This window comes from Choloepus didactylus, assembly GCF_015220235.1.
Source record: "Choloepus didactylus isolate mChoDid1 chromosome 24 unlocalized genomic scaffold, mChoDid1.pri SUPER_24_unloc2, whole genome shotgun sequence".
NCBI classification, from domain to species: Eukaryota; Metazoa; Chordata; class Mammalia; order Pilosa; family Megalonychidae; genus Choloepus; species Choloepus didactylus.
In genome coordinates this window covers 1,386,423-1,413,843 of record NW_023637605.1, presented here as the reverse complement: position 1 = coordinate 1,413,843, position 27,421 = coordinate 1,386,423, and the positions used below count along the sequence as shown (strand labels likewise).

At 39.1% G+C, this 27,421-nt stretch overlaps 1 protein-coding gene across 1 annotated transcript in view; it reads right to left on the bottom strand.

The window, feature by feature from the left end:
- The window catches only part of LOC119525163 (serine/threonine-protein kinase WNK3-like), a 175,226-nt gene that overhangs the window by 14,752 nt on the left and 133,053 nt on the right, over positions 1-27,421 (bottom strand). The window contains 2 exon segments of the mRNA XM_037823760.1: positions 961-1,163; positions 13,650-13,671. Of these exon segments, the coding sequence (XP_037679688.1) occupies positions 961-1,163; positions 13,650-13,671 (225 nt within the window).

Genomic DNA, 27,421 nt, shown 5'->3' with positions numbered 1-27,421 from the left:
CAAAGTTGCCAGTTCGTTTCCCGAGGAGTTCGTGAGACGTCTTCCTTGGAGTTGACAGCTTGTTGACGGCTCTGCAGAATTTGGACTCGTGTGCTCCCGCAGTTGCGTGAGTCACTTTTACAATTTGATAATAAGAGACATCTCTCATTGATTCTGTTTCCAAGGAGAACCCTAACTAATACAGATACATACATCTAATATATATAATTTATGTAAATTATATTGTACTATATACTCTCTTCTATAAGCCTGGCTGCTTCCCACTCCAAAATGCATTGTGGACATCTTTCTACTGTTCAATTGCATGTATACCTGACTAATGCTACATGCAATAACTAGGCGTCTGGTTCACGAATTTAAGATACCTCTTATAATATTCTAGCTTAAAGAGCTTTAAAATTCATCTTCATACAGAACAAATAAGATAACTTTACTGGCTGTAAGAGTACTAATGTGCAACAGAGGATCGCTTTTCCTCAAATCTCAAACTCTTTTTGCATCACAAGATTGAATGAATCTTCATTCCAGATGCTTTCTTCTTTGATACTTGACATTTTTATTCAAGTACAATAGTATAAAAGGTCAGCAAACCATGGTGCACCACCTGTTTTTGTAAATCAAGTTTTATTGGAACAAAGCCATACCCTTTTGTTTATATATCATTCATGGCTGTTTTTGCACTACAACAGCAGAGTTTAATAGTTACAACCATATGGCTTTAAAGGTCTAAACTTTTTGCTATCTGGCTCTTTCCCAGAAGTTTGCTGACCCCTGATCTAAAGGATAATTTTCTCAAAGACAAAGTGAATCTAGACATGGGAAAAGTCTCTATGTTATCAAGTTATGCCATTCTTTCATAGTGACTGTAACCACAAAAGGAACACAATTATAAGCGTAACTGAATCCATTTTTATGATTTTAGTTCTTATAAATTAAGAAGATCAGGAACAAATGACTTACTTTATATATTTTGTTCCAGTTTTCTGTCTCTAATTTGTGTTGGCTCTGTTTAAGTTGGTTTAAACTTGGTTTAACAAGAGAATTTCCCACTGTTTCCTTTGTCCAGTTGTCCACTAGCTTGTGTAAGTCATCTGTGAACATCCCTTTTTTACTAGCTGGAGATTGCTGGCATGATGCTGCATTAGTCTCCACACATGGAGGATGTGTAAGAAAAAAACAAACAGGGAAACCATGAAATGGAATTAAAACTTGTAAGTAGATACTCCTCTTTGGTCAGGAATATAATTAATAGAACCACATGTGGGGTACAGATAGGGTGACTACATTCTAGTTTACCTGGGAAACTCCTAATTTAAAGCTGTTGTCCTGAAGTAATTATTTAACACTATCCCTTTCAAACTTATCCTCTTGTTTAGAACAGCAAATTATGATATATGGTCATTGTTCTGGTTTGCTAAAGTTACTGTTATGCAAAATACCAGAAATAGATTGGCTTTTTTTTTCCCTTATTCTAGAGCTGTATTTCTATTTTTTTTAAATCTTTATTCTATTGAGATATATTCATATACCACGCAGTCATACAAAACAAATCACACTTTCGATTGTTCACAGTACCATTACATAGTTGTACATTCATCACCTAAATCAATCCCTGACACCTTCATTAGCACACACACAAAAATAACAATAATAATAATTAAAGTGAAAAAGAGCAATTAAAGTAAAAAAGAACACTGGGTGCCTTCGTCTATTTGTTTGTTTCCTTCCCCTATTTTTCTACTCATCCATCCATAAACTAAACAATGGGGAGTGTGGTCCTTATGGCTTTCCGAATCCCATTGTCACACCTCATAAGCTACATTTTTATACAATTGTCTTCGAGATTCATGGGTTCTGGGTTGTAGTTTGATAGTTTCAGGTATCCACCACCAGCTACCTCAATTCTTTAGAACCTAAAAAGGGTTCTCTAAAGTGTGCGTAAGAGTGCCCACCAGAGTGACCTCTCAGCTCCTTTTGGAATCTCTCTACTACTGAAGCTTATTTCATTTCCTTTCACATCCCTCTTTTGGTCAAGAAGATGTTCTCCGTCCCACGATGCCAGGTCTACATTCCTCCCCGGGAGTCATATTCCACGTTGCCAGGGAGATTCACTCCCCTGGCTGTCTGATCCCACGTAGTGGGGAGGGCAGTGATTTCACCTTTCAAGTTGGCTTAGCTAGAGAGAGAGGGCCACACCTGAGCAACAAAGAGTCATTCAGGAGGAGGCTCTTAGGCACAATCATAGGGAGGCCTAGCCTCTCCTTTGCAGCAACCGTCTTCCCAAGGGTAAAACCTATGGTAGAGGGCTCAACCCACCAAACCACCAGTCCCCCATATCCGCGGCCATGCCAGCAACCATCAACGCGGGCAGGAAAACGCCCCTGCATTCTCCACAGGCTCCTCAAGGGGGCACCAAATCTTTTTCCTTGTTTTTCTTTTTTTTTTTAACTTTCCCTTATTTTTTTTTAATCATCATTTTATTGAGATATATTCACATACCACGCAGTCATACAAAACAAATTGTACTTTCGATTGTTTACAGTACCATTACATAGTTGTACTTTCATCACCTAAATCAATCCCTGACACCTTCATTAGCACACACACAAAAATAACAAGAATAATAATTAGAGTGAAAAAGAGCAATTGAAGTAAAAAAGAACACTGGGTACCTTTGTCTGTTTGTTTCCTTCCTCTACTTTTCTACACATCCATCCATAAACTAGACAAAGTGGAGTTTGGTCCTTATGGCTTTCCCAATCCCATTGTCACCCCTCATAAGCTACATTTTTATACAACTGTCTTCGAGATTCATGGGTTCTGGGTTGTAGTTTGATAGTTTCAGGTATCCACCACCAGCTACCCCAATTCTTTAGAACCTAAAAAGGGTTGTCTAAAGTGTGTGTAAGAGTGCCCACCAGAGTGATCTCTCAGCTCGTTTTGGAATCTCTCTGCCACTGAAGCTTATTTCATTTCCATTCACATCCCCCTTTTGGTCAAGAAGATGTTCTCCATCCCACGATGCCGGGTCTACATTCCTCCCCGGGAGTCATATTCCACGTTGCCAGGGAGATTCACTCCCCTGGGTGTCTGATCCCACGTAGGGGGGAGGGCAGTGATTTCACCTTTCAAGTTGGCTTAGCCAGAGAGAGAGGGCCACATCTGAGCAACAAAGAGGAATTCAGGAGGAGACTCTTAGGCACAAATATAGGGAGGCCTAGCCTCTCCTTTCCAGCAACCATCTTCCCAAGGGTAAAACTTATGGTAGAGGGCTCAACTCATCCAACCACCAGTCCCCTATGTCTGTGGTCATGTTAGCAACCATCGAGGTGGGGTAGGCGAATACCCCTGCATTCTCCACTGGCTCCTCAAGGGGGCACTACATCTTTTTTTTTTTTCCTTGTTTTTCTTTTTTTTTTTTTTTTTTAACTTTCCCTTCTTTTTTAAATCAACTGTATGAAAAAAAAAGTTAAAAAGAAAACAAACTTACAATAAAAGAACATTTCAAAGAGACCATAACAAGGGAGTAAGAAAAAGACAACTAACCTAAGATAACTCCTTAACTTCCAACCTGTTCCTACTTTACCCCAAGAAAGTTACATAATATAGCAACATTTCTGTAAACTTGTTCCTACTATATCCATCAGAAATTAACAGACCATAGTCATTTCTGGGCATCCCCAGAACATTAAATAGCTTATCTGTTCTTCTTGGATTATTGTTCCCCCTTCCTTAATTGCTCTCTATTGCTAGTTCCCCTACATTCTACATTATAAACCATTTGTTTTACATTTTTCAAAGTTCACATTAGTGGTAGCATATAATATTTCTCTTTTTGTGCCTGGCTTATTTTGCTCAGCATTATGTCTTCAGGGTTCATCCATGTTGTCATATGTTTCACGAGATCGTTCCTTCTTACTGCCGCGTAGTATTCCATCGTGTGTATATACCACATTTTATTTATCCACTCATCTGTTGAAGGACATTTGGGTTGTTTCCATCTCTTGGCAATTGTGAATAATGCTGCTATGAACGTTGGCGTGCAGATATCTGTTCGTGTCACTGCTTTCCAATCTTACGGGTATATACCGAGAAGTGCAATCGCTGGATCAAATGGTAGCTGTATATCTAGTTTTCTAAGGAACTGCCAGACTGACTTCCAGAGTGGCTGAACCATTATACAGTCCCACCAACAATGAAAAAGAGTTCCAATTTCTCCACATCCCCTCCAGCATTTGTAGTTTCCTGTTTGTTTAATGGCAGCCATTCTAACCGGTGTTAGATGGTATCTCATTGAGGTCTTAATTTGCATCTCTCTAATAGCTAGTGAAGCTGAACATTTTTTCATGTGTTTCTTGGCCATTTGTATTTCCTCTTCAGAGAACTGTCTTTTCATATCTTTTGCCCATTTTATAATTGGGCTGTCTGTACTATTGTCATTGAGTTGTAGGATTTCTTTATATATGCAAGATATCAGTCTTTTGTCAGATACATGGTTTCCAAAATTTTTTTCCCATTGAGTTGGCTGCCTCTTTACCTTTTTGAGAAATTCCTTTGAGGTGCAGAAACTTCTAAGCTTGAGGAGTTCCCATTTATCGATTTTTTCTTTTGTTGCTTGTGCTTTGGGTGTAAAGTCTAGGAAGTGGCCTCCTAATACAAGGTCTTGAAGATGTTTTCCTATATTATCTTCTAGGAGTTTTATGATAATTTCTTTTATATTGAGATCTTTGGTCCATTTTGAGTTAATTTTTGTGTAGGGGGTGAGGTAGGGGTCCTCTTTCATTCTTTTGGATATGGATATCCAACTCTCCCAGCCCCATTTGTTGAAAAGACCATTATGGCTCAGTTCAGTGACTTTGGGGGCCTTATCAAAGATCAGTCGGCCATAGATCTGAGGGTCTATCTCTCAATTCTCAATTCGATTCCGTTGATCTATATGTCTATCTTTGTGCCAGTACCATGCTGTTTTGGCAACTGTGGCTTTATAATAAGCTTCAAAGTCAGGGAGTGCAAGTCCTCCCACTTCGTTTTTGTTTTTTAGAGTGTCTTTAGCAATTCGAGGCATCTTCCCTTTCCAAATAAATTTGATAACTAGCTTTTCCAAGTCTGCAAAGTAGGTTGTTGGAATTCTGATTGGGATTGCATTGAATCTGTAGATGAGTTTGGGTAGAGTTGACATCTTAATGACATTTAGCCTTCCTATCCATGACCATGGAATATTTTTCCATCTTTTAAGGTCCCCTTCTATTTCTTTTAGTAGAGTTATGTACTTTTCTTTGTATACGTCTTTTACATCTTTGGTTAAGTTTATTCCTAGGTACTTGATTTTTTTAGTTGCTATTGAAAATGGTATCTTTTTCTTGAGTGTCTCTTCAGTTTGTTCATTTCTAGCATATAGAAACATTACTGACTTATGTGCATTAATCTTGTATCCCGCTACTTTGCTAAATTTGTTTATTAGCTCTAGTAGCTGTATCGTCGATGTCTCAGGGTTTTCTAGATATAAGATCATATCATCTGCAAACAATGACAGTTTTACTTCTTCTTTTCCAATTTGGATGCCTTTTATTTCTTTGTCTTGCCGGATTGCCCTGGCTAGCACTTCCAGCACAATGTTGAATAACAATGGTGACAGCGGGCATCCTTGTCTTGTTCCTGATCTTAGAGGGAAGGCTTTCAGTCTCTCACCATTGAGTACTATGCTGGCTGTGGGTTTTTCATACATGCTCTTTATCATGTTGAGAAAGTTTCCTTCAATTCCTCCCTTTTGAAGTGTTTTTATCAAAAAGGGATGTTGGATTTTGTCAAATGCTTTTTCAGCATCTATTGAGATGATCAATTGATTTTTCCCTTTCGAGTTTTTAATGTGTTGTAATACATTGATTGTTTTTCTTATGTTGAACCATCCTTGCATGCCTGGAATGAACCCCACTTGGTCATGGTGTATGATTTTTTTAATGTGTCTTTGGATGCGATTTGCAAGTATTTTGTTGAGGATTTTTGCATGTTTATTCATTAGGGAGATTGGCTGGCAGTTTTCCTTTTTTGTAGCATCTTTGCCTGGTTTTGGTATTAGATTGATGTTAGCTTCATAAAATGAGTTATGTAGTGTTCCATTTTCTTCAATGTTTTGAAAGAGTTTGAGTAAGATTGCTGTCAATTCTTTCTGGAAAGTTTGGTAGAATTCCCCTGTGAAGCCATCTGGCCCTGGGCATTTATTTGTGGGAAGATTTTTGATGACTGATTAGATCTCTTTGCTTGTGATGGGTTGGTTGAGGTCTTCTGTTTCTTCTCTGGTCAGTCTAGGTTGTTCATATGTTTCCAGGAAATTGTCCACTTCCTGTACATTATCCAGTTTGTTGCCATACAGTTGTTCATAGTATCCTCTTATAATTTTTTTAATTTCTTCAGGATCTGCAGTTATGTCACCTTTTTCATTCATTATTTTGTTTATATGGGTCTTCTCTCCTTTTGATTTTGTCAGTCTAGCTAGGGGCTTGTCAATCTTGTTGATCTTCTCAAAGAACCAACTTTTGGTGATATTTATCCTCTCTATTGTTTTTTTGTTCTCGATGTCATTTATTTCTGCTTTAATCCTTGTTATTTCTTTTCTTCTACTTGGTTTAGGATTGGTTTGCTGTTCATTTTCTAGCTTCTTCAGTTGATCCATTAGTTCTTTGATTTTGGCTCTTTCTTCCTTTTTAATATATGCGTTTAGTGCTATAAATTTCCCCCTTAGCACTGCTTTTGCTGCATCCCATAGGTTTTGGTATGTTGTGTTCTCATTTTCATTCGTCTCTATATATTTAGCAATTTCTCTTGCTATTTCTTCTTTAACCCACTGATTGTTTAGGAGTGTGTTGTTTAACCTCCAGGTATTTGTGAATTTTCTAAGTCTCTGATGGTTATTGACTTCTAATTGTATTCCATTGTGGTCAGAGAATGTGCTTTGAATAATTTCAATCTTTTTAAATTTATTGAGGCTTGTTTTATGTCCCAGCATATGATCTATTCTGGAGAAAGTTCCGTGAGCACTAGAAAAGTATGTGTATCCTAGTGATTTGGGATGTAATGTCCTGTATATGTCTGTTAAATCTAATTCATTTATCAGATTGTTTAGGTTTTCAATTTCCTTATTGGTATTCTGTCTGGTTGATCTATCTATAGGAGAGAGTGATGTGTTGAAGTCTCCCACAATTATTGTGGAAACATCAGTTGCTTCCTTTAGTTTTGCCAGTGTTTCTCTCATGTATTTTGTGGCACCTTGATTGGGTGCATAGACATTTACGATTGTTATTTCTTCTTGCTGAATTGCCCCCTTTTATTAGTATGTAGTGGCCTTCTTTGTCTCTCAAAACATCCCTGCATTTGAAGTCTATTTTATCTGCGATTAATATTGCTACACCTGCTTTCTTTTGGCTGTAGCTTGCATGAAATATTTTTTTCCATCCTTTCACTTTCAGTTTCTTTGTGTCCCTGTGTCTAAGATGAGTCCCTTGTATGCAACATATTGATGGTTCATTTTTTTTGATCCATTCTGCGAATCTATATCTTTTAATTGGGGATTTTAATCCACTTACATTCAACGTTAAAACCGTGAAGGCATTTCTTGAATCGCCCATCTTATCCTTTGGTCTATGTTTGCCATATTTTTCCCTCTCTCTATTAATATCCTTTATTGTACACATACCGAATCTCTTTAGGACTGAACCTTTCTCCAAGTCTCTCTGTCCTGTCTTTGTTTCTCTGTCTGTAGGGCTCCTTTTAGTATCTCCAGTAAGGCAGGTCTCTTGTTAGCAAATTCTCTCAGTATTTGTTTCTCTGTGAAAAATTTGAGCTCTCCCTCAAATTTGAAGGAGAGCTTTGCTGGATAAAGTATTCTTGGTTGGAAATTTTTCTCACTCAGAATTTTAAATATATCGTGCCACTGCCTTCTTGCCTCCATGGTGGCTACTGAGTAGTCACTACTTAGTCTTATGCTGTTTCCTTTGTATGTGGTGAATTGCTTTTCTCTTGCTGCTTTCAGAACTTGCTCCTTCTCTTCTGTGTTTGACAGTGTGATCAGTATATGTCTCGGAGTGGGTTTATTTGGATTTATTCTATTTGGGGTTCACTGAGCATTTATGATTTGTGTATTTATGTTGTTTAGAAGATTTGGGAAGTTTTCCCCAACAATTTCTTTGAATACTCTTCCTAGACCTTTACCCTTTTCTTCCCCTTCTGGGACACCAATGAGTCTTATATTTGGATGTTTCATGTTATCTATCATATCCCTGAGGTCCGTTTCGATTTTTTCAATTTTTTTCCCCATTCTTTCTTTTATGCTTTCATTTTCCATTCTGTCATCTTCCAGGTCACTGATTCGTTGTTCAACTTCCTCTAGTCTTGTACTATGAGTGTCCAGAATCTTTTTAATTTGGTCAACAGTTTCTTTAATTTCCATAAGATCATCCATTATTTTATTTAGTCTTGCAATGTCTTCTTTATGCTCTTCTAGAGTCTTCTTGATTTCCTTCATATCCCGTACTATGGTCTCATTGTTCATCTTTAGTTCTTTGAGTAGCTGCTCTAGGTGCTGTGTCTCTTCTGGTCTTTTGATTTGGGTGCTTGGGCTTGGGTTATCCATATTGTCTGGTTTTTTCATATGCTTTATAATTTTCTGTTGTTTTTGGCCTCTTGGCATTTGCTGAACTTGATAGGGTTCTTTTAGAGTTTGTAGACCTATTGAAGTCCTTATCTCTAATTTATCAGATCTACAGCTTCGTGGAGTACACTTTCTCTAACTAACCAGCAGGTGGCGTCCACGAGCCACCTGTTCTCCACGAGGCAGTTCCCCCATGCTTAGCCTTTTTGGTGAGTGGGGGAGTGAGTCTTGTGGGTTCCAATTGGTGTACCAAGCTTGCGTGTGTAGTTGGTGTTGCCTGCCCTGTATGTGGGGCGTGTTTCTGGGCAGTCGGGGAGGGGGTTGGCCCTAACAATCAAATCTCCCTGATGATCCTAGAGTTTTAAAGCTGCTGCAATAGTCTAATCCTGAATTAGAATAGTCTAATTCTAAACTGAAGTTCAGTCCTGCCACAGTTTGTCTCTGCCACTGACCCACAAGTCTTTGGTATTGGCGTATGGCTCCTGAGACTTGCAAGTGGGCCCCTCTTCCAGGCTGTGCACCCCGGGTCCTCTGTTGAGGGATGACTGTGCTATGTCACAGGTGAGTGCTGTCACCCCAGGGCAGTTCTGGGCTGCTGGGCTGTGTAGGGAGGCTCCCAGTCTGCTGAAATGATGGCTGAATGGGGCTTTGTTAATTCACACTGCTCCACCTTCCCAGCTCTGGGACAATCAGCTGAGGTTGCAGGGAAGGCTAATGTCCACGCCCAGTTTTGTGGTGTGTGCCTGTTATTTGAAGCACTTCCGTCACACTGGGTTGTCTGGGGCAGCTCTGGGCTATGGGGCTGGCGATGGACAGGAGTGTTTCCAGTCCACCAGGATGGTGGCTGTGAGCGGACACCCCCCTTTTCTTGGGAAGTTGTGGTGTTTAGTGAATTTTCTCAGCCACTGGATTATTGCCTTTTGTCTCAGAGCTCTCTTAGTTCTGCTCTTGACTTGACGTGCCCAAATTGCAATTCTTTGAAGCTTTCTGTATTGGGCTTCTTAGAGTAATTGTTTTAGAAAAGAAAAAAGGATTTAAAAAAAAAAAGGGCCCTCCTCAGAGATCTAATGGGTTATTGAAATGCTAATAGACAAAGCAACCAGGGCCATTAAGGAAAGGTCCACAGGGCAGAGAGATCAGCTTTTCTTCAGGATTTGCATATGCGCCTCAAGGCCTGAGCTCCGCCCTTCCCCTTTCTGTGTTCACCAGAACTCCAAAAATCCTCTGCTTTTATTTTGGAGTTTTTCGTGTTATTTTTTTTTTTTTCCTATGCCTGTCTCCTCTCTGCTGGGCTAGCAGCTCTCAGATTCTCTGGTGTCTGGTCTCAGTCTATCTATGGTTGGAGTATGGATCAGTAGAATGAGTTTCCAAGAAGGGCTACCACTGCAGTTCTGCCTTCTCCTTCCCGGAGCTGGTAGCCCCTCCTCCCACGGGACTGAGCCTGGCAGGGAGGGGCGCGGGTCCCCTGGCCGCAAAAACTTACACATTTCGCTGATCTCAGCAATTCGACATTTCCATGAGTGTTGTATGAAGTATGCCCAAAGACAGATTGCTCTGTGGTGTCCAGTCCACGCAGTTCCTGGCTTTTTACCTACTTTCCTGGAGGAGTAACTAAAACTTACAGCTCACCAGTCCTCCATCTTGCCCCGCCTCTCTCTCCCTTCTTTTTTAAATCAACTGTATGAAAAAAAGTTAAAAAGAAAACAAATATACAATAAAAGAACATTTCAACGAGACCATAACAAGGGAGTAAGAAAAAGACAACTAACCTAAGATAACTGCTTAAATTCCAACATGTTCCTACTTTACCCCAAGAAAGTTACATAATATAGCAACATTTCTCTGAACTTCTTCCTACTATATCCATTAGAAATTAATCGACCATAGTCATTCCTGGGCATCCCCAGAACATTAAATAGCTTATCTGTTCTTCTTGGATTATTGTTCCCCCTTCCTTAATTGCTCTCTATTGCTAGTTCCCCTACATTTTACATTATAAACCATTTGTTTTACATTTTTCAAAGTTCACATTAGTGGTAGCATATAATATTTCTCTTTTTGTGCCTGGTTTATTTCGCTCAGCATTATGTCTTCAAGGTTCATCCATGTTGTGATATGTTTCACAAGATTGTTCCCTCTTACTGCCGTGTAGTATTCCATCGTGTGTATATAACACATTTTATTTACCCACTCATGTGAGTTCCAATTTCTCCACATCCCCTCCAGCATTTGTAGTTTCCTGTTTGTTTAATGGCAGCCATTCTAACCGGTGTTAGATGGTATCTCATTGTGGTCTTAATTTGCATCTCTCTAATAGCTAGTGAAGCTGAACATTTTTTCATGTGTTTCTTGGCCATTTGTATTTCCTCTTCAGAGAACTCTCTTTTCATATCTTTTGGCTGTTTTATAATTAGGCTGTCTGTACCATTGTCATTGAGTTGTAAGATTTCTTTATATATGCAAGATATCAGTCTTTTGTCAGATACATGGTTTCCAAAAATTTTTTCCCATTGAGTTGGCTGCCTCTTTACCTTTTTGAGAAATTCCTTTCAGGTGCAGAAACTTCTAAGCTTGAGGAGTTCCCATTTATCGATTTTCTCTTTTGTTGCTTGTGCTTTGGGTGTAAAGTCTAGGAAGTGGCCGCCTAATACAAGGTCTTGAAGATGTTTTCCTACATTATCTTCTAGGAGTTTTATGGTACTTTCTTTTATATTGAGATCTTTCGTCCATTTTGAGTTAATTTTTGTGTAGGGGGTGAGGTATGGGTCCTCTTTCATTCTTTTGGATATGGATATCCAACTCTCCCAGCCCCGTTTGTTGAAAAGACCATTATGACTCAGGTCAGTGACTTTGGGGGCCTTATCAAAGATCAGTCATCCATAGATCTGAGGGTCTATCTCTCAATTCTCAATTCGATTCCATTGATCTATATGTCTATCTTTGTGCCAGTACCATGCTGTTTTGGCAACTGTGGCTTTATAATAAGCTTCAAAGTCAGGGAGTGTAAGTCCTCCCACTTCGTTTTTGTTTTTTAGAGTGTCTTTAGCAATTCGAGGCATCTTCCCTTTCCAAATAAATTTGATAAGTAGCTTTTCCAAGTCTGCAAAGTAGGTTGTTGGAATTTTGATTGGGATTGCATTGAATCTGTAGATGAGTTTGGGTAGAACTGGGATCTTAATGACATTTAGTCTTCCTATCCATGCACGTGGAATATTTTTCCATCTTTTAAGGTCCCCTTCTATTTCTTTTAGTAGAGTTATGTAGTTTTCTTTGTATAGGTCTTTTACATCTTTGGTTAAGTTTATTCCTAGGTACTTGATTTTTTTAGTTGCTATAGAAAATGGTATCTTTTTCTTGAGTGTCTCTTCAGTTTGTTCATTTCTAGCATATAGAAACAGTACTGACTTATGTGCATTAACCTTGTATCCCGCTACTTTGCTAAATTTGTTTATTAGCTCTAGTAGCTGTATCGTCGATGTCTCAGGGTTTTCTAGATATAAGATCATATCATCTGCAAACAATGACAGTTTTACTTCTTCTTTTCCAATTTGGATGCCTTTTATTTCTTTGTCTTGCCGGATTGCCCTGGCTAGCACTTCCAGCACAATGTTGAAAACAGTGGTGACAGCGGGCATCCTTGTCTTGTTCCTGATCTTAGAGGGAAGGCTTTCAGTCTCTCACCATTGAGTACTATGCTGGCTGTGGGTTTTTCATACATGCTCTTTATCATGTTGAGGAAGTTTCCTTCAATTCCTCCCTTTTGAAGTGTTTTTATCAAAAACGGATGTTGGATTTTGTCAAATGCTTTTTCATCATCTATTGAGATGATCAATTGATTTTTCCCTTTTGACTTGTTAATGTGTTGTAATACATTGATTGATTTTCTTATGTTGAACCATCCTTGCATGCCTGGAATGAACCCCACTTGGTCATGGTGTATGATTTTTTTAATGTGTCTTTGGATGCGATTTGCAAGTATTTTGTTGAGGATTTTTGCATGTTTATTCATTAGGGAGATTGGCCGGTAGTTTTCCTTTTTTGTAGCATCTTTGCCTGGTTTTGGTATTAGATTGATGTTAGCTTCATAAAATGAGTTATGTAGTGTTCCATTTTCTTCAATGTTTTGAAAGAGTTTGAGTAAGATTGCTGTCAGTTCTTTCTGGAAAGTTTGGTAGAATTCCCCTGTGAAGCCATCTGGCCCTGGGCATTTATTTGTGGGAAGATTTTTGATGACTGATTGGATCTCTTTGCTTGTGATGGGTTGGTTGAGGTCTTCTGTTTCTTCTCTGGTCAGTCTAGGTTGTTCATATGTTTCCAGGAAATTGTCCACTTCCTGTACATTATCCAGTTTGTTGCCATACAGTTGTTCATAGTATCCTCTTATAATTTTTTTAATTTCTTCAGGATCTGCAGTTATGTCACCTTTTTCATTCATTATTTTGTTTATATGGGTCTTCTCTCCTTTTGATTTTGTCAGTCTAGCTAGGGGCTTGTCAATCTTGTTGATCTTCTCAAAGAACCAACTTTTGGTGATATTTATCCTCTCTATTGTTTTTTTGTTCTCGATGTCATTTATTTCTGCTTTAATCCTTGTGATTTCTTTTCTTCTACTTGGTTTAGGATTCGTTTGCTGTTCATTTTCTAGCTTCTTCAGTTGATCCATTAGTTCTTTGATTTTGGCTCTTTCTTCCTTTTTAATATATGCGTTTAGTGCTATAAATTTCCCCCTTAGCACTGCTTTTGCTGCATCCCATAGGTTTTGGTATGTTGTGTTCTCATTTTCATTCATCTCTATATATTTAGCAATTTCTCTTGCTATTTCTTCTTTAACCCACTGATTGTTTAGGAGTGTGTTGTTTAACCTCCAGGTATTTGTGAATTTTCTAAGTCTCTGATGGTTATTGACTTCTAATTGTATTCCATTGTGGTCAGAGAATGTGCTTTGAATAATTTCAATCTTTTTAAATTTACTGAGGCTTGTTTTATGTCCCAGCATATGATCTATTCTGGAGAAAGTTCCGTGAGCACTAGAAAAGTATGTGTATCCTGGTGATTTGGGATGTAATGTCCTGTATATGTCTGTTAAATCTAATTCATTTATCAGATTGTTTAGGTTTTCAATTTCCTTATTGGTCTTCTGTCTGGTTGATCTATCTATAGGAGAGAGTGATGTGTTGAAGTCTCCCACAATTATTGTGGATACATCAATTGCTTCCTTTAGTTTTGCCAGTGTTTCTCTCATGTATTTTGTGGCACCTTGATTGGGTGCAGAGACATTTACAATTGTTATTTCTTCTTGTTGAATTGCCCCTTTTATTAGTATGTAGTGGCCTTCTTTGTCCCTCAAAACATCCCTGCATTTAACGTCTATTTTATCTGAGATTAATATTGCTACACCTGCTTTCTTTTGGCGGTACCTTGCATGAAATATTTTTTTCCATCCTTTCACTTTCAGTTTCTTTGTGTCCCTGTGTCTAAGATGAGTCTCTTGTATTCAACATATTGATGGTTCATTTTTTTTGATCCATTCTGCGAATCTATATCTTTAATTGGGGAGTTTAATCGATTTACATTCAACGTCATAATCGTGAAGGCATTTCTTGAATCAGCCATCTTTTATCTTTTATTATTATTATTATTATTGGTTTCTGTTTGTCATATTTTTCCCCTCTCTCTATTAATATTCTTTATTGTACCCATACCGAATCTCTTTAGTACTGAACCTTTCTCTAAGTCTCTCTGTCCTTTCTTTGTTTCTCTGTCTATAGGGCTCCCTTTAGTATCTCCAGTAGGGCAGGTCTCTTGTTAGCAAATTCTCTCAGCATTTGTTTGTCTGTGAAAAATTTAAGCTCTCCCTCAAATTTGAAGGAGAGCTTTCTGGATATAGTATTCTTGGTTGGAAATTTTTCTCACTCAGAATTTTAAATATATCGTGCCACTGCCTTCTTGGCTCCATGGTGGCTGCTGAGTAGTCACTACTTAGTCTTATGCTGTTTCCTTTGTATGTGGTGAATTGCTTTTCTCTTGCTGCTTTCAGAACTTCCTCCTTCTCTTCCATGTTTCACAGTGTGATCAGAATATGTCTCGGAGTGGGTTTATTTGGATTTATTCTATTTGGAGTTCGCTGAGCATTTATGATTTGTGCATTTATGTTGTTTAGAAGATTTGGGAAGTTTTCCCAAACAATTTCTTTGAATACTCTTCCTAGACCTTTACCCTTTTCTTCCCCGTCTGGAACACCAATGAGTCTTATATTCGGACGTTTCATATTATCTATCACATCCCTGAGGTCCGTTTGGATTTTTTCAATTTCTTTCCCCATTCTTTCTTTTATGCTTTGATTTTCCATTCTGTCATCTTCCAGGTCACTGATTCGTTGTTCAACTTCCTCTAGTCTTGTACTATGAGCGTCCAGAATCTTTTTAATTTGGTCAACAGTTTCTTTACTTTCCATAAGATCATCCATTTTTTTATTTAGTCTTGCAATGTCTTCTTTATGCTCTTCTAGGGTCTTCTTGATATCCTTTGTATCCCATACTATGGTCTCATTGTTCATCTTTAGTTCTTTGAGTAGCTGCTCTAGGAGCTGTGTCTCTTCTGCTCTTTTGATTTGGGTGCTTGGGCTTGGGTTATCCATATCGTCTGGTGTTTTCATATGCTTTATAATTTTCTGTTGTTTTTGGCCTCTTGGCATTTGCTGAACTTGATAGGGTTCTTTTAGGATTTGTAGACCAATTGAATTCCTTATCTCTAATTTATCAGATCTACAGCTTCGTGGAGTACACTTTTTCTAACTAACCAGCAGGTGGCGTCCATGAGCCACCTGTTCTCCACAAGCCAGTTCTCCCCTGCTTAGCCTTTTTGGTGAGTGGGGGAGTGAGTCTTGTGGGGTCCAATTGGTGTACCAAGCTTGTGTGTGTAGTTCGTGTTGCCCGCCCTTTATATGGGGCGTGTTTCTGGGCAGTCGGGGAGGGGGGGTGGCTCTAACAATCAAATCTCCTGGTGATCCTAGAGTTTTAAAGCTGATGCAATAGTCTAATCCTTCAGTGCAGTCTTGCCACAGTTTGTCTTTGCCACTGACCCACAAGTCCTAGGTAATGGCGTATGGCTCCTGAGACTTGCAAGTGGGCCCCTCTTCCAGGCTGTGCACCCGGGTCCTCTGTTGAGGGATGACTGTGCTATGTCACAGGTGAGTGCCGTCCCCCAGGGCAGTTCTGGGCTGCTGGGCTGTGTAGGGAGGCTCCCAGTCTGCTGAAATGATGGCTGAATGGGGCTTTGTTAATTCACACTGCTCCACCTTCCCAACTCTGGGACAATCAGCTGAGGTTGCAGGGAAGGCTAATGTCCATGCCCAGTTTTGTGGTCTGTGCCTGTTATTTGAAGCACTTCCGTCACACTGGGTTTTCTGAGGCAGCTCTGGGCTATGGGGCTGGTGACAGGCAGGAGTGTTTCTTGTCCACCAGGATGATGGCTGTGAGCAGACACCCCCCTTTTCTTGGGAAGTTGTGGTGTTTAGTGAATTTTCTCAGCCACTGGATTATTGCCTTTTGTTTCAGAGCTCTCTTAGTTCTGCTCTTGTCCTGACCTGCCCAAATTGCAAGTCTTTGAAGCTTTCTGTATTGGGCTTCTTAGAGTAATTGTTGTAGAAAAAGAAAAAAGGATTAAAAAAAGGGCTCTCCTCTGAGATCTAATGGGTTATTGAAATGCTAAGAGACAAAGCAATTAGGGCCATTAAGGAAAGGTCCACAGGGCAGAGATCAGCTTTTCTTCAGGATTTGCATATGAGCCTCAGGGCCTGAGCTCTGCCCTTCCCCTTTCTATGTTCACCAGAACTCCAAAAATCCTACGCTTTTATTTTGGAGTTTTTCATGTTGTTTTTTTCTATGTCTGTCTCTTCTCTGCTGGGCTGGCTGCTCTCAGATTCTCTGGTGTCTGGTCTCAGTCTATCTATGGTTGGAGTTTGGATCAGTAGAATGAGTTTCTGATAAGGGCTGCCACTGCAGTTCTCCCTTCTCCTTCCCGGAGCTGACAGCCCCTCCTCCCACGGGACTGAGCCTGGCAGGGAGGGGCGCGGGTCCCCTGGCTGCAAAAACTTACAGATTTCACTGATCTCAGCAGTTCCACATTTTCATGAGTGTTGTATGAAGTATGCCCAAAGTCAGATTGGTCTGTGGTGTCCAGTCCACGCAGTTCCTGGCTTTCTACCTACTTTCCTGGAGGAGTAACTAAAGCATACAGCTCACCAGTCCGCCATCTTGCCCCGCCTCTAGATTGGCTTTTATAAAGGGGATTTATTAGGTCACATATGTACAGTTCTAAGGTGATAAAAGTGTCTGCATCTCCCATCATCTCCAAGCGTCTGGGTCTGTGTCGGCTCTTAGCTTCTTCTGGGGGCAAACTCTGGATTACATATCTTAGATTCTCTCCAAATGTCTCTTTCAGCTGCTCTGAGCATCTCTCCATGAGCTCTCTTAAAGGACTCCAGTGATCTAATTAAGACCCACCATGAAATGGGCAGAGTGACAGCTGCCTAGAAATAATCTAATCAAAAGGTCTCACCTACAGATGGGTGGGTCATGTCTCCATGGAAACAACCTAAATCAACATCTCACCTTCATCAAAAGACTAATAAGTCTGCCCCACAAGACTGCATTAAAGAACATGGTTTCTATGGGGGACATAATGGACTCAAATCAGCACAGTCATCTTATGTCTAAGTCTCAGCACAGTCATCTTATGTCTAAGTCAAGTATAATAAATAATAGCCCTCTCAAATTTGTATAAACCCTAATCTTTTCATCAGCTTCCTCAAATAGAAGTATTTAAATAGAATCATAGAATGTTAATATGGAAAGAAACTTAGAGGTCTAGTTTTATAATGGGGAAACAATGTTCAGGAAAAGTAAATTGGCATGTCTGAGTTCTTGCAACTAGTTACCAGCAAGTAGAGCCAGGCCTGGAAGTCTGAAACGTAGACAAGGACTCATTATCTTTATAATATGCCATACTGAATTTCAATAAGCTTCAGAAAACTAGAATCTCATTTTATTTTTTTTCAATTTATGATAAAAAGATTGTGTGTCTAGAATAGCAGAAACAAGGATGCAGAAGGATTGATGAGCCTCATGAGGTGTGAAGGACAAGATGTCCACATAAATGAAAGAAATCAATTGGAATGTCTCTGTCAGTGAAAAGTTTCCTAACCTGAATACCACACTTTCTTTAAATTATTTAGTACCATTATACAGGCTTACCAAATCATTCTCACAGAAAAGATTCATAGGGTTCAAATTCCTCTGACTGATTTACCACTCACCCCCAGCCCCCCCCCCCAAAAAAACCCTTCCAAAAGTTACCAAGAGCAATGTGCTATGAGAAGAAAACAATGGTATTTGATTGTTACTCAGTGCCTAACTATGCTTTATATATGGTAGGAACTTTTACTGATTGATTTGACTTAAAAGTTATTCATATCATACTATGAAAGACAACTTAATTTAAAGTGACAAACCAGAAAGTGTGCTATCAATGCACATTAAAAGAAGTACACCACAAATGTAGTTTATGATAGGTGGTAACATTACTTATTAATTTCAAAGATCTTCTTTAATATTCATTTCTTTTTGATGAAATGAATACAACCAGAGTTCAATCCTTGGCACTGTTGTTTGTTATTGCCCCCAAGATGATAACTACATTCAAGGAGTTACAGCATCACCCCTCTGCAAATGTTTCTATCTCTTATCTCAGTTCTTGATTTCTGTCTTCAATCCCAATCTTATCAAACCAACTCCCAAATGTGCTTTTCCACTTGGATATCCATAAATCATTCAATTCAATATACCTAGAGTCAAACCGATCATGGTGTCAGCAAACCAGGTCTTTCTCCTATCATATTTCTTTTAAAGAAATCACATTTTCTTCAGACTACCCAGATACAGATCTTTTGGATTTGCCAATAAACACGCATATATTCAGTCCATCACCCATGGAAATTAATCTGTTGTCTCTTTTCATTTACAAAATTCTGTAAGCTCTTAATCATCTCATAAATGGACTACTATGATTACAATGATCTAAATGGACTCACTCCCTGGCTTTAGCTGATATATTCTTCATATTGCCACCAGATTAATATGCTGTTTCCAGCATTTCACTCCCAGGCTAAAAAAAGGAAAATCTTCAACAGTTCCTTAATGGTTAACAAGAGTGGGTTTTCAACTTGTTTAGGTTGCCAAATCCTTGGAAATCATGGTTGTCTTTGCAAAACAAATAAATTATCTTATTATCTTAAACAAGCATATTATCTTACTTATTAAGCTTAAGTATATAATTGTGTGTTAGACCAGATACATTACCTTATACTAAACTCTAGCATAGATAAGCTGTAACAGCTGTGTTCCGGTTTGCTAAAGCTGCCGTTATGCAAAATACCACAAATGGATTGGCTTTTATAAAGGGGATTTATTAGGTTATATATTTATGGCATCCAGAATATCTCTGTTAGCTGGGAAGGCATGTGGCTGGCATCTGCTGGTCCTTTGCTCCTGGATTCTGGTTTCAAAACGGCTCTCTCAAAAACATCTCTGGCTTTCTTGTTCGCCCAGGGCATTTCTCTCTAAGTGTCTGGGAGTTCTCTCTTAGCTTCTCCGGGGCAAACTCTGGGCTTCATCTCTTAGCTTAACATCTCCTAACGTCTTTCTGTCTGCATCTCCAAGCATCTCCAAGCATCTGAGTCTGCATGGGCTCTCAGCTCTTAGCTTCTCTCCAAAATGGTCTCTCTCAGCTTCTCTGAGCTCCTTCTCTCCAAAAGCTCTCTTAAAGGACTCCAGTGAACTAAACAAGACCCACACTGAATGGGTGGGTCACACCTCCATGGAAATAATTTAATCAAAAGGTCTCACCCACAGTTGGCTGGGTCACATCTCCACAGAAGTATTCAATCAAAAGGTCCCACCCCTGAAGATTGGATTAAAAGATCATGGCTCTTCTGGGGTCCATAACAGCTTCAGACCAGTACAAGCTGCCAAAAAGTTTTTTTTTTTTTTAAGTATGGAAGAAAAAACTTCTGATGTGAATCCACCATTTCACCCAATTGTGATATTCTCTTTCTCCCAAATAAATCTCGCATTTTACCATCTGCCTTTACATCATGCAATTCTTCCTATTGACAATACTCTTCCCACTTCACTTCATCAGTTTTAATGCTGTCCATTTATCCTTCAAGAACAAGTCAAATTCTACCTTCTTCCTCAAGCAGTCCCAGACCACTGTAGCCCTTGGTGATCTTCCATTCACTCTACTCACCCCACTGCAGACACAGTTTATGGTACTGGGGACCAATGCAATATGATATTTAAGAACCAAGGCTCTGAAGTCACACAAATCTGGATTCCATCATTTATTAAATTAGATACTAGGGAAGTTGCTTAACCTAACTAACCTCAATGTCTTACCTATAAGATACAGACATTAATGTACACCTACCTTATAGAGTTGTTTTGGGGATTATGATAATGTAACACGTTTATGCTTTGGAGTGATTCACTAAGAGGTCTCATGGGACTTAGCATACAGTTGTAGTCATGGCTAGGTTTATGACAGTGAAAGGATACATAATAGGATCACCAAGAGAAAAAGACACAGTAATTTGGAGAAATTCATGCACAGACTACCTTATGTTCTCTTCCTATTGTAAGGGGGCATGCTTGAGCATGCTCCTTTCCCCAGCAATGAAAAATGAAGTAATGTGTGCAATGCCTCTGTCCAGGAGAGTCCATTATAGTCTTAATTCCCAAGGTTTTTATTTGGGGCAGATCATATAGGCACCTTCTGCCTAGCATGTACCAAAATTCCAGATTCCCAGAAGGAAGCAATCATTCAGCATAAATCACATTATTTGTACAAACAACCTAGGTAAAGTGAACCACACTTTATCAATTCAGGGACAAGGGAAATCAAGTTCCTATATAACAGCCAAGGGCCAATCTTGCACACAGTCCTTTCTAAAGACAGCAGTCTCATACCTGCTATGCTAAATCTTTTTGCAAAGTTTAGCACCATGCTCATATTATAAGTAAACTACATATATACTTTGTAGATGCCATTATACTGCAATACCATGCATTCATGTTTCCCACAAAGCAGCTATAATTGTGGGCAGAGAGGATGGGTATGGATCTCTGTACATATGTAAAGGGAAAGCTTCTCAAAATGTATTCTGTGAAAAGTGGTTCTGTGATAAAATTGTTTTGGGAAATATTGTATATTATTGCTTTTCTTAGAAATTCTCAAATCATATTAGCACCTTAAAGTCCCTGAGAGGTTCTACAGTAAAGAAAGTGGTTTATATGTGATTGAGTCTAGCATTTCCCATTTGACTGTGTAATACTTATTAACTCCATGCTGGAAGCTTGAAATTATTTTATTTTAGCAGGTAGAAAAGGGAACACCTGACTATTGTACTTATGTTAACTTAATGAAATGTTTATATTTTTTCCAAACTAGGCAATATAAAAATGATTGCCTTCTTACATGGGAACTAAATTATCTTCATTTTCTCTTTCTTTTTATAACTCATTGAGGCCAAGTTTGCAAAGATGCTCCACACATACCTTCTAGTGGTTTCTTACTTAATTGCTTATCACAGGACTAGGCAGTTCCATATTTCTAACTCTAATAGATCTCTTTCAAAGTTTGCTGATAGTTTTTATTTTTCCCATTTGGCTAAAATCAGTGGACAAATTTGTTAGCCTGAGGTTAAAAGGGAGATCTGGGAGGTGAGACTGCTACAGGGGCTTGACAAATTGTCCACATGTTCCAGGATGATTGGAAGTTCTTAATGTACACAGCAGAGTGGAGGGCCTAAACCACCCACATATCACTGGCTGACAGAGCCTGAACATGCAAGGAAGGGTCATGAAAGATCCTGGAGGAAAGTAAAAGCTGGGTCAGACTAGAAAACAGCCTGAAGTCTGAGTGGGCTACCCAGCCCACACAGAGATCCATCAGCAGAGCGTGGAAGACTTTCTGGTTTGAGTGAAACCTCTGACACATCTTTGATTGAAGATTAAACAATGCAGACATAGGGGACACTCCTAGGAAGCTGGGCTTAAAAGTGAAAACAAGGAAAAACTGAGCAGAAACATTAGTGGCTGTATATTGCAGGACTGACAAATTTAACATATTTAGTCTACCCATAAAAGCTGGACAGAATGCATGGAGCAGATATTTGAGATTTCTAAATAGCAAAAAAGTATCAGGTTGACTAGGGAATTAGACCAAAATTTAAAGTACAATTAAAATGTCAGTGGAGTTTACCAATTTTTCCCATCTGTACCCATGACTAAACTAGAAATGGCACTAGGGCACAAAGTGAGAGATCTCCAGGGGCAACACTCTACTTCTAGCCTAAGAAATGGGAAAGAGAATGCTCAGTGTTCATATAGAGTGCAGAAAGCCCTTATTTCCTCCTCTATTCTCTGTATTCTTTTTCCCAGCCCTCAAGCAACTATGTGGTGGTAGAGGCAACAGCCACAACACAAGCTAACAGAAGCCAACCTCTGAGGGAGGGAACCTTCCCTCTCCAATTGGTGGAACTAAGGTCCCAGTAGAGGGAAGGCAGTCACTATTGCTTTTTTAATCTCTATATCCTCTCAAATCTTGGTGTTGGACATGGGTGCAGTGGCAGAAGTACAAAATAGCGCAAAACAGTTAAAACCCCAGCTTTCTGGCTGAGGAATAAAGAAAGGAGCCACTGAAAATCAGAAAGTACTGGGGATACTACAGGGCAGGAGAAACTGAGGTAAATTATTTATGAACTCCCAAGTTTATCACTGAGCTGTGTCTGTGTGATTCTGATCCTAATGAGGCAACCAAAGATGGTTAGAACTGAACAAACAGACACCACGCAGGTCTCAAACTGACCACTAGGAGGCCACATATGAAGTAGATCCAAAGAGCACTATAGAGACCCTGAAACTTAACTGACATTGGAATGACAGCCCACAGAAGACAACTGGAACTTGTAATGTAAAAATAACTAACCTAAAAATAACTGAGTTGAGAGCCTCCTGTAACAAAAATATCAACATTTGACAAAGGATTTTAAAAGACACAAAACTCTCATAACATAATATGCAAAATGTCCAGGATATAAAATCCAGTGTGACTCAGCATACAAAGAACGAGGAAAATTCAACGTATATGGGAAAAGACAATCAACAGACACTAATGCTGAGATGATACAATTGTTAGAATTATCTGACAAAGACTTTACAGCAGCTATTATAAAAACACTCAAATAGGTAATCACAAAAACTATGGAAACTAATGACAAAATAAAAAGTCTTGGCAAAGAAATACAATATATAAAGAAGAACATAATGGAAATTTTAGAAGCAAAGAAATACAGTACTCAATATAAAAATTTCACTGGATGGGTTCAATAGCAGAATAGAGATTACTGAAGAAAGGGTCAGAAAAGATGATGCTACACCAAAGGAAATTATTCAATTTGAACAACAGAGATAAATAAGATTGAAAAACAAATATAAACAAAACCTAAGGGACTTATTGGTCAGTTACAAAAGGTCTAACATATGAGTTATGGATTCCCAAAAGGAGACAGTGCAATAAGAAAAAAAAATGTTTAAAGAAATATTAGCTGAAAACTTGCCAAATTCGGCAAAAGACATTAACCTAGATATTAAAGAGGATCCAGGAAGGCAAAACAAGATAAATGCAAAAACCCTCATGCCCAGACACATAATAAATCCTAAAACTGAAAGAAAAAAACTGCTGAAAATTAAAGATAAGGAAAAAATTCTGAAAGCAATGAGAGGAAAACAATGTATTCCATATAAGAAAACAATGATTCGAGTTACTGCAGATTTCTCATACAAACAGTGGAAACCAAAGGGAGTAACATAACATTTTTAAAATGCTGAAAGGTAGAAATATCAACCCAGAATTCTATATCTAGCAAAAGTATCCTTCAGGAATTAAGGAGAAAAAAGACATTCTCAGATGAAAGAAAATTAAAGAGAATTTGTTGCTAGCAGACCTGCTCTACAAGAATTGATAAATGGAGTTATTCAAATGAAAGGGAAATTATATGAGTAGGCAGCATGGAAGAGCAGGAATGAGGGATGAGCAACAGAAATGGGAAATATCTGAATAAAGATTTTTCTTCTTCTCTTGAATTCTTTAAAATATGCTTGACTGATGAAAGTAAAAATTAGACCACTGTGTGATGGAGTTTTCCACATATATAGATGCATTACAAAGACAACTATAATATAAATAAGGAAGAGTGTAGGGACCTATATGGATGTAAGAGGATTCTACTTTAAGTGGTAAAATAACTTTAAGTAGACTGAAAATCCTTTCTGACAATCCCCATCTTTTATTGTGTTCAAACCATTTATGTTTAGTGTAATTATTGATGTTTGGATTTTGGCATGAATATTGTAATCCCTAGAACAGCCATTTAAAATATACAAGGAGATACAGAGAAAACAAAATAGATAAATTAAAATGGAATACTAAAATTATGTTCAAAATAAACCAAACAAAGCAGGAAAGGGGAAACAGTAATGAAAACGAAAACAAAAAAAAAACAAACAATAGAACAGTAGACCAAAATCCAAATATATCAGTGATAACATTAAACATAAATGCTTTAAACACAATAAAAAGACAGAGTTTGTCAGAATGGGTTTAAAAAAAACATGACCATATGCTGTCTCCAAGAAACTAACTTCAAGTATAATAATATAGGTAGGTTAAAACTACAATGGGTGAAAAAGAGATACCATGCAAACTCTAATCAAGAGATAGATAGAGTGATGTATTAATATAAAAGTACCCATCAATACAAACAATACCATGGATAAAGAGGAATATAACATCATGATGAAAGGGTCAATTCACCAAGAAGACATAACAATGCTAAATGTGTATGCCCCTAATGAAAGAGCCTCCAAATATATGAGGTAAAAACTGACAGAACTGAAAGGAGAAACAGACAAATCTACACTTATAGTTAGAGACCACTACACTCCTTTCTCAGTAACTGATAAAAGTAGTAGATAGCAAATCAGCAAGGATATAGAATAATTGAACAACATCATCAACCACCTGGATCTAGCTGCTGTTTATAGAACACCCTACCCAACAACAGCAGAATACACATTCTTGCCAAGTACACATGGAACATTCACCAAGATAAACCAATCTCAAATTCATAAGAACTGAAATATACTAAATATGTTTGTGCTGGTTTGGAGAATTTATGTGCCCCACAAAAGGTGATCTTCTCTTAATCCATCCCTCTGCAGGAAGACCTATTGTGGGTGGGGCTTTTTGGTTCAACTGAGATGTGACCCAGCCCATTCAGAGTGAGTCTTAATCCCTTAACTGGGGTCCTTTATAAGGAGAAGAGAAAGAAAATGCCCAGAGACATTTTAGAGAGCCACTAAAACCAGAAGCTAGGCAAGGAGGACCAGCAGACGTCACTTGGTGGCCCATAGTTAAGCATTCTGTCTCTGCTAAGGCCCAGTAGCAGGCCAACAGCTGTTTCTCAAATGGAGAGTAGTTACCTGCAGAGGATGGTAAAGCTTTACTCCAAAGGGCCCGAATTGTGATTCTCCTATGTGAGCCTGCCAAAGGCCCCAAACAGCATCTCTATTTGCCACTGACACTTCCAGCACCATTGGGTCAGCTGGATCATATGGTCCAAGCAGCAGAGCAGCTTGCACAGCAGCCTGGACCTGTCACAGTGCCTCATCTTGTTCTGGTTCCCACTCAAAATTAGAAGCTTTTCTGGTCACTCGATAAATTTGGGTAGCACACCCAAATGAGGACTATGCTGTCTCCAAAATCCAAACAGGCGAACTAAGCACTGTGTCTCTTTTTTGGTCATAAGAGGGGCCAGATGCAACAGCTTATCCTTCACTTAGAAGGGATATCTCGACAGGCCCCACACCACTGGACACCTACACATTTTACTGAGGTGGAAGGCCCCTGTATTTTTGTTGGATTTATCTCCCATCCTCTGCCATGCAAATATCTTACTAACAAATATAGAGTAGTTGCAACTTCTTGCTCACTAGGTCCAGTCAACATGATATCATCAATATAATGGACCAGTGTGATGTCTTGGGGGAGGGAGAAACGCTCAAGATCCCTGCAGACAATATTATGACATAGGGCTGGACAGCTGATCTAACCTGAGATAGCAGGGTGAATGTAAACTGCGGGCCTTGCCAGCTGAATGCAAACTTTCTGGTGGTCCTTACTAATAGCTATTGAGAAAAAAGCATTTGCCAGGGGATGTGTTGATTTGCTCAAGCAATTATACCACATCTGGAACAGCAGCTGCAATTGAAGGCACCAACTGCTTAAGCTTACAATAATCCACTGTCATCCTCCAAGACCCATCTGCTTTCTGCACAGACCAAATACGAGAATTGAATGGGGATGTGGTGGATCCTTCAAGTCCTTAAGAGTGGCATTAATCTCTGTAATCCCTCCAGGAATCCAGTATTGCTTCTGGTTTACTATTTTGCTAGGCAGGGGCAGTTCTAGTGGCTTCCACTTGGCCTTTCCCACCATAATAGACCTCACTCCACGAGTCAGGGAACCAATGTGAGGATTCTGCCAGTTGCTGAGTATGTCTATTCCAATTATGCCTGGCACTGGGGAAATAATCACAGAATGGGTCCTGGGACCCACTGGACTCACTGTGAGATGGACCTGAGCTAAAACTCCCATCGATCACCTGACCCCCATAAGCCCCAACACTGACTGGTGGACCAGAGTGACATTTTGGGTCTCCTGGAATTAATGTGACTTCTGAACCAGTGTCTAATAATCCTCCAAATATCTGATCATTTCCCTTTCCCCAGTGCACAGTTACCTTGGTAAAAGGCCGTAGGTCCCCCTGGGGAAGGCTGAGAGGAAGATTAACAGTATAAATTTTTGGCAGTGTAACAGGGTCCTTCCCCAAGGGTACCCGGCCTTCCTCTCATTCAGGGGGCTCTGGATCTGTAAACTGTCTCAACTCTGGGAATTGATTAAGGGGCCATGATTCTCTGTTTTTGTAATTCAAGGGAGACTTTTGTTCACTTGACCTAGAATTCTTCTGCTTATATAGTTCAAACAAGAATTTATTCAATTGCCATTTATTTGGTACTCCGTGATCTACTAGCCAATGTCGTAAGTCTCTGCAAGTCACATTATTTTGATTGCTGCTTTGAGCCTGTTTTCCATTATGGTAGCCACGCCCACTTTGTCTGTGGCAATTAACTGCAGCCACTTGGCTTCTGCCAACTCAGGATCCGGTTATCCCCATTGTGTTTAAGGATTCCAGCTCAGCGACACCAGTTCCTACAGTAATATCTGACCTACAGAGAAGGGTGACTACAGAGCTCTTCAGAGATGATGGAGCTAGTCTCACAAATTTATTCCTCACAGTTCTGGTAAAAGGTATGTCCTCTGGACATTCCAGCGGTGCGTGAGCAGGTCTTCCATGATGAATCCACTCTAACATTCCAGTCTCTTTAAGCCTTTGAATATATAAAAACTTCTCAAAACACAACCATAAGAAAATCTAATTTTTTTAAATGGCAAAAATGTTAACTGAGGAAAACTGGTTAAAGGGTACATGGGATTTCTCTGTATTATTTCTTCAACTGAATGCAAATCCATAATTATCTCAATAAAATTTCAATTAAAAAAACATGATACAACAAAAATGACAAAAGTCTTTAATAG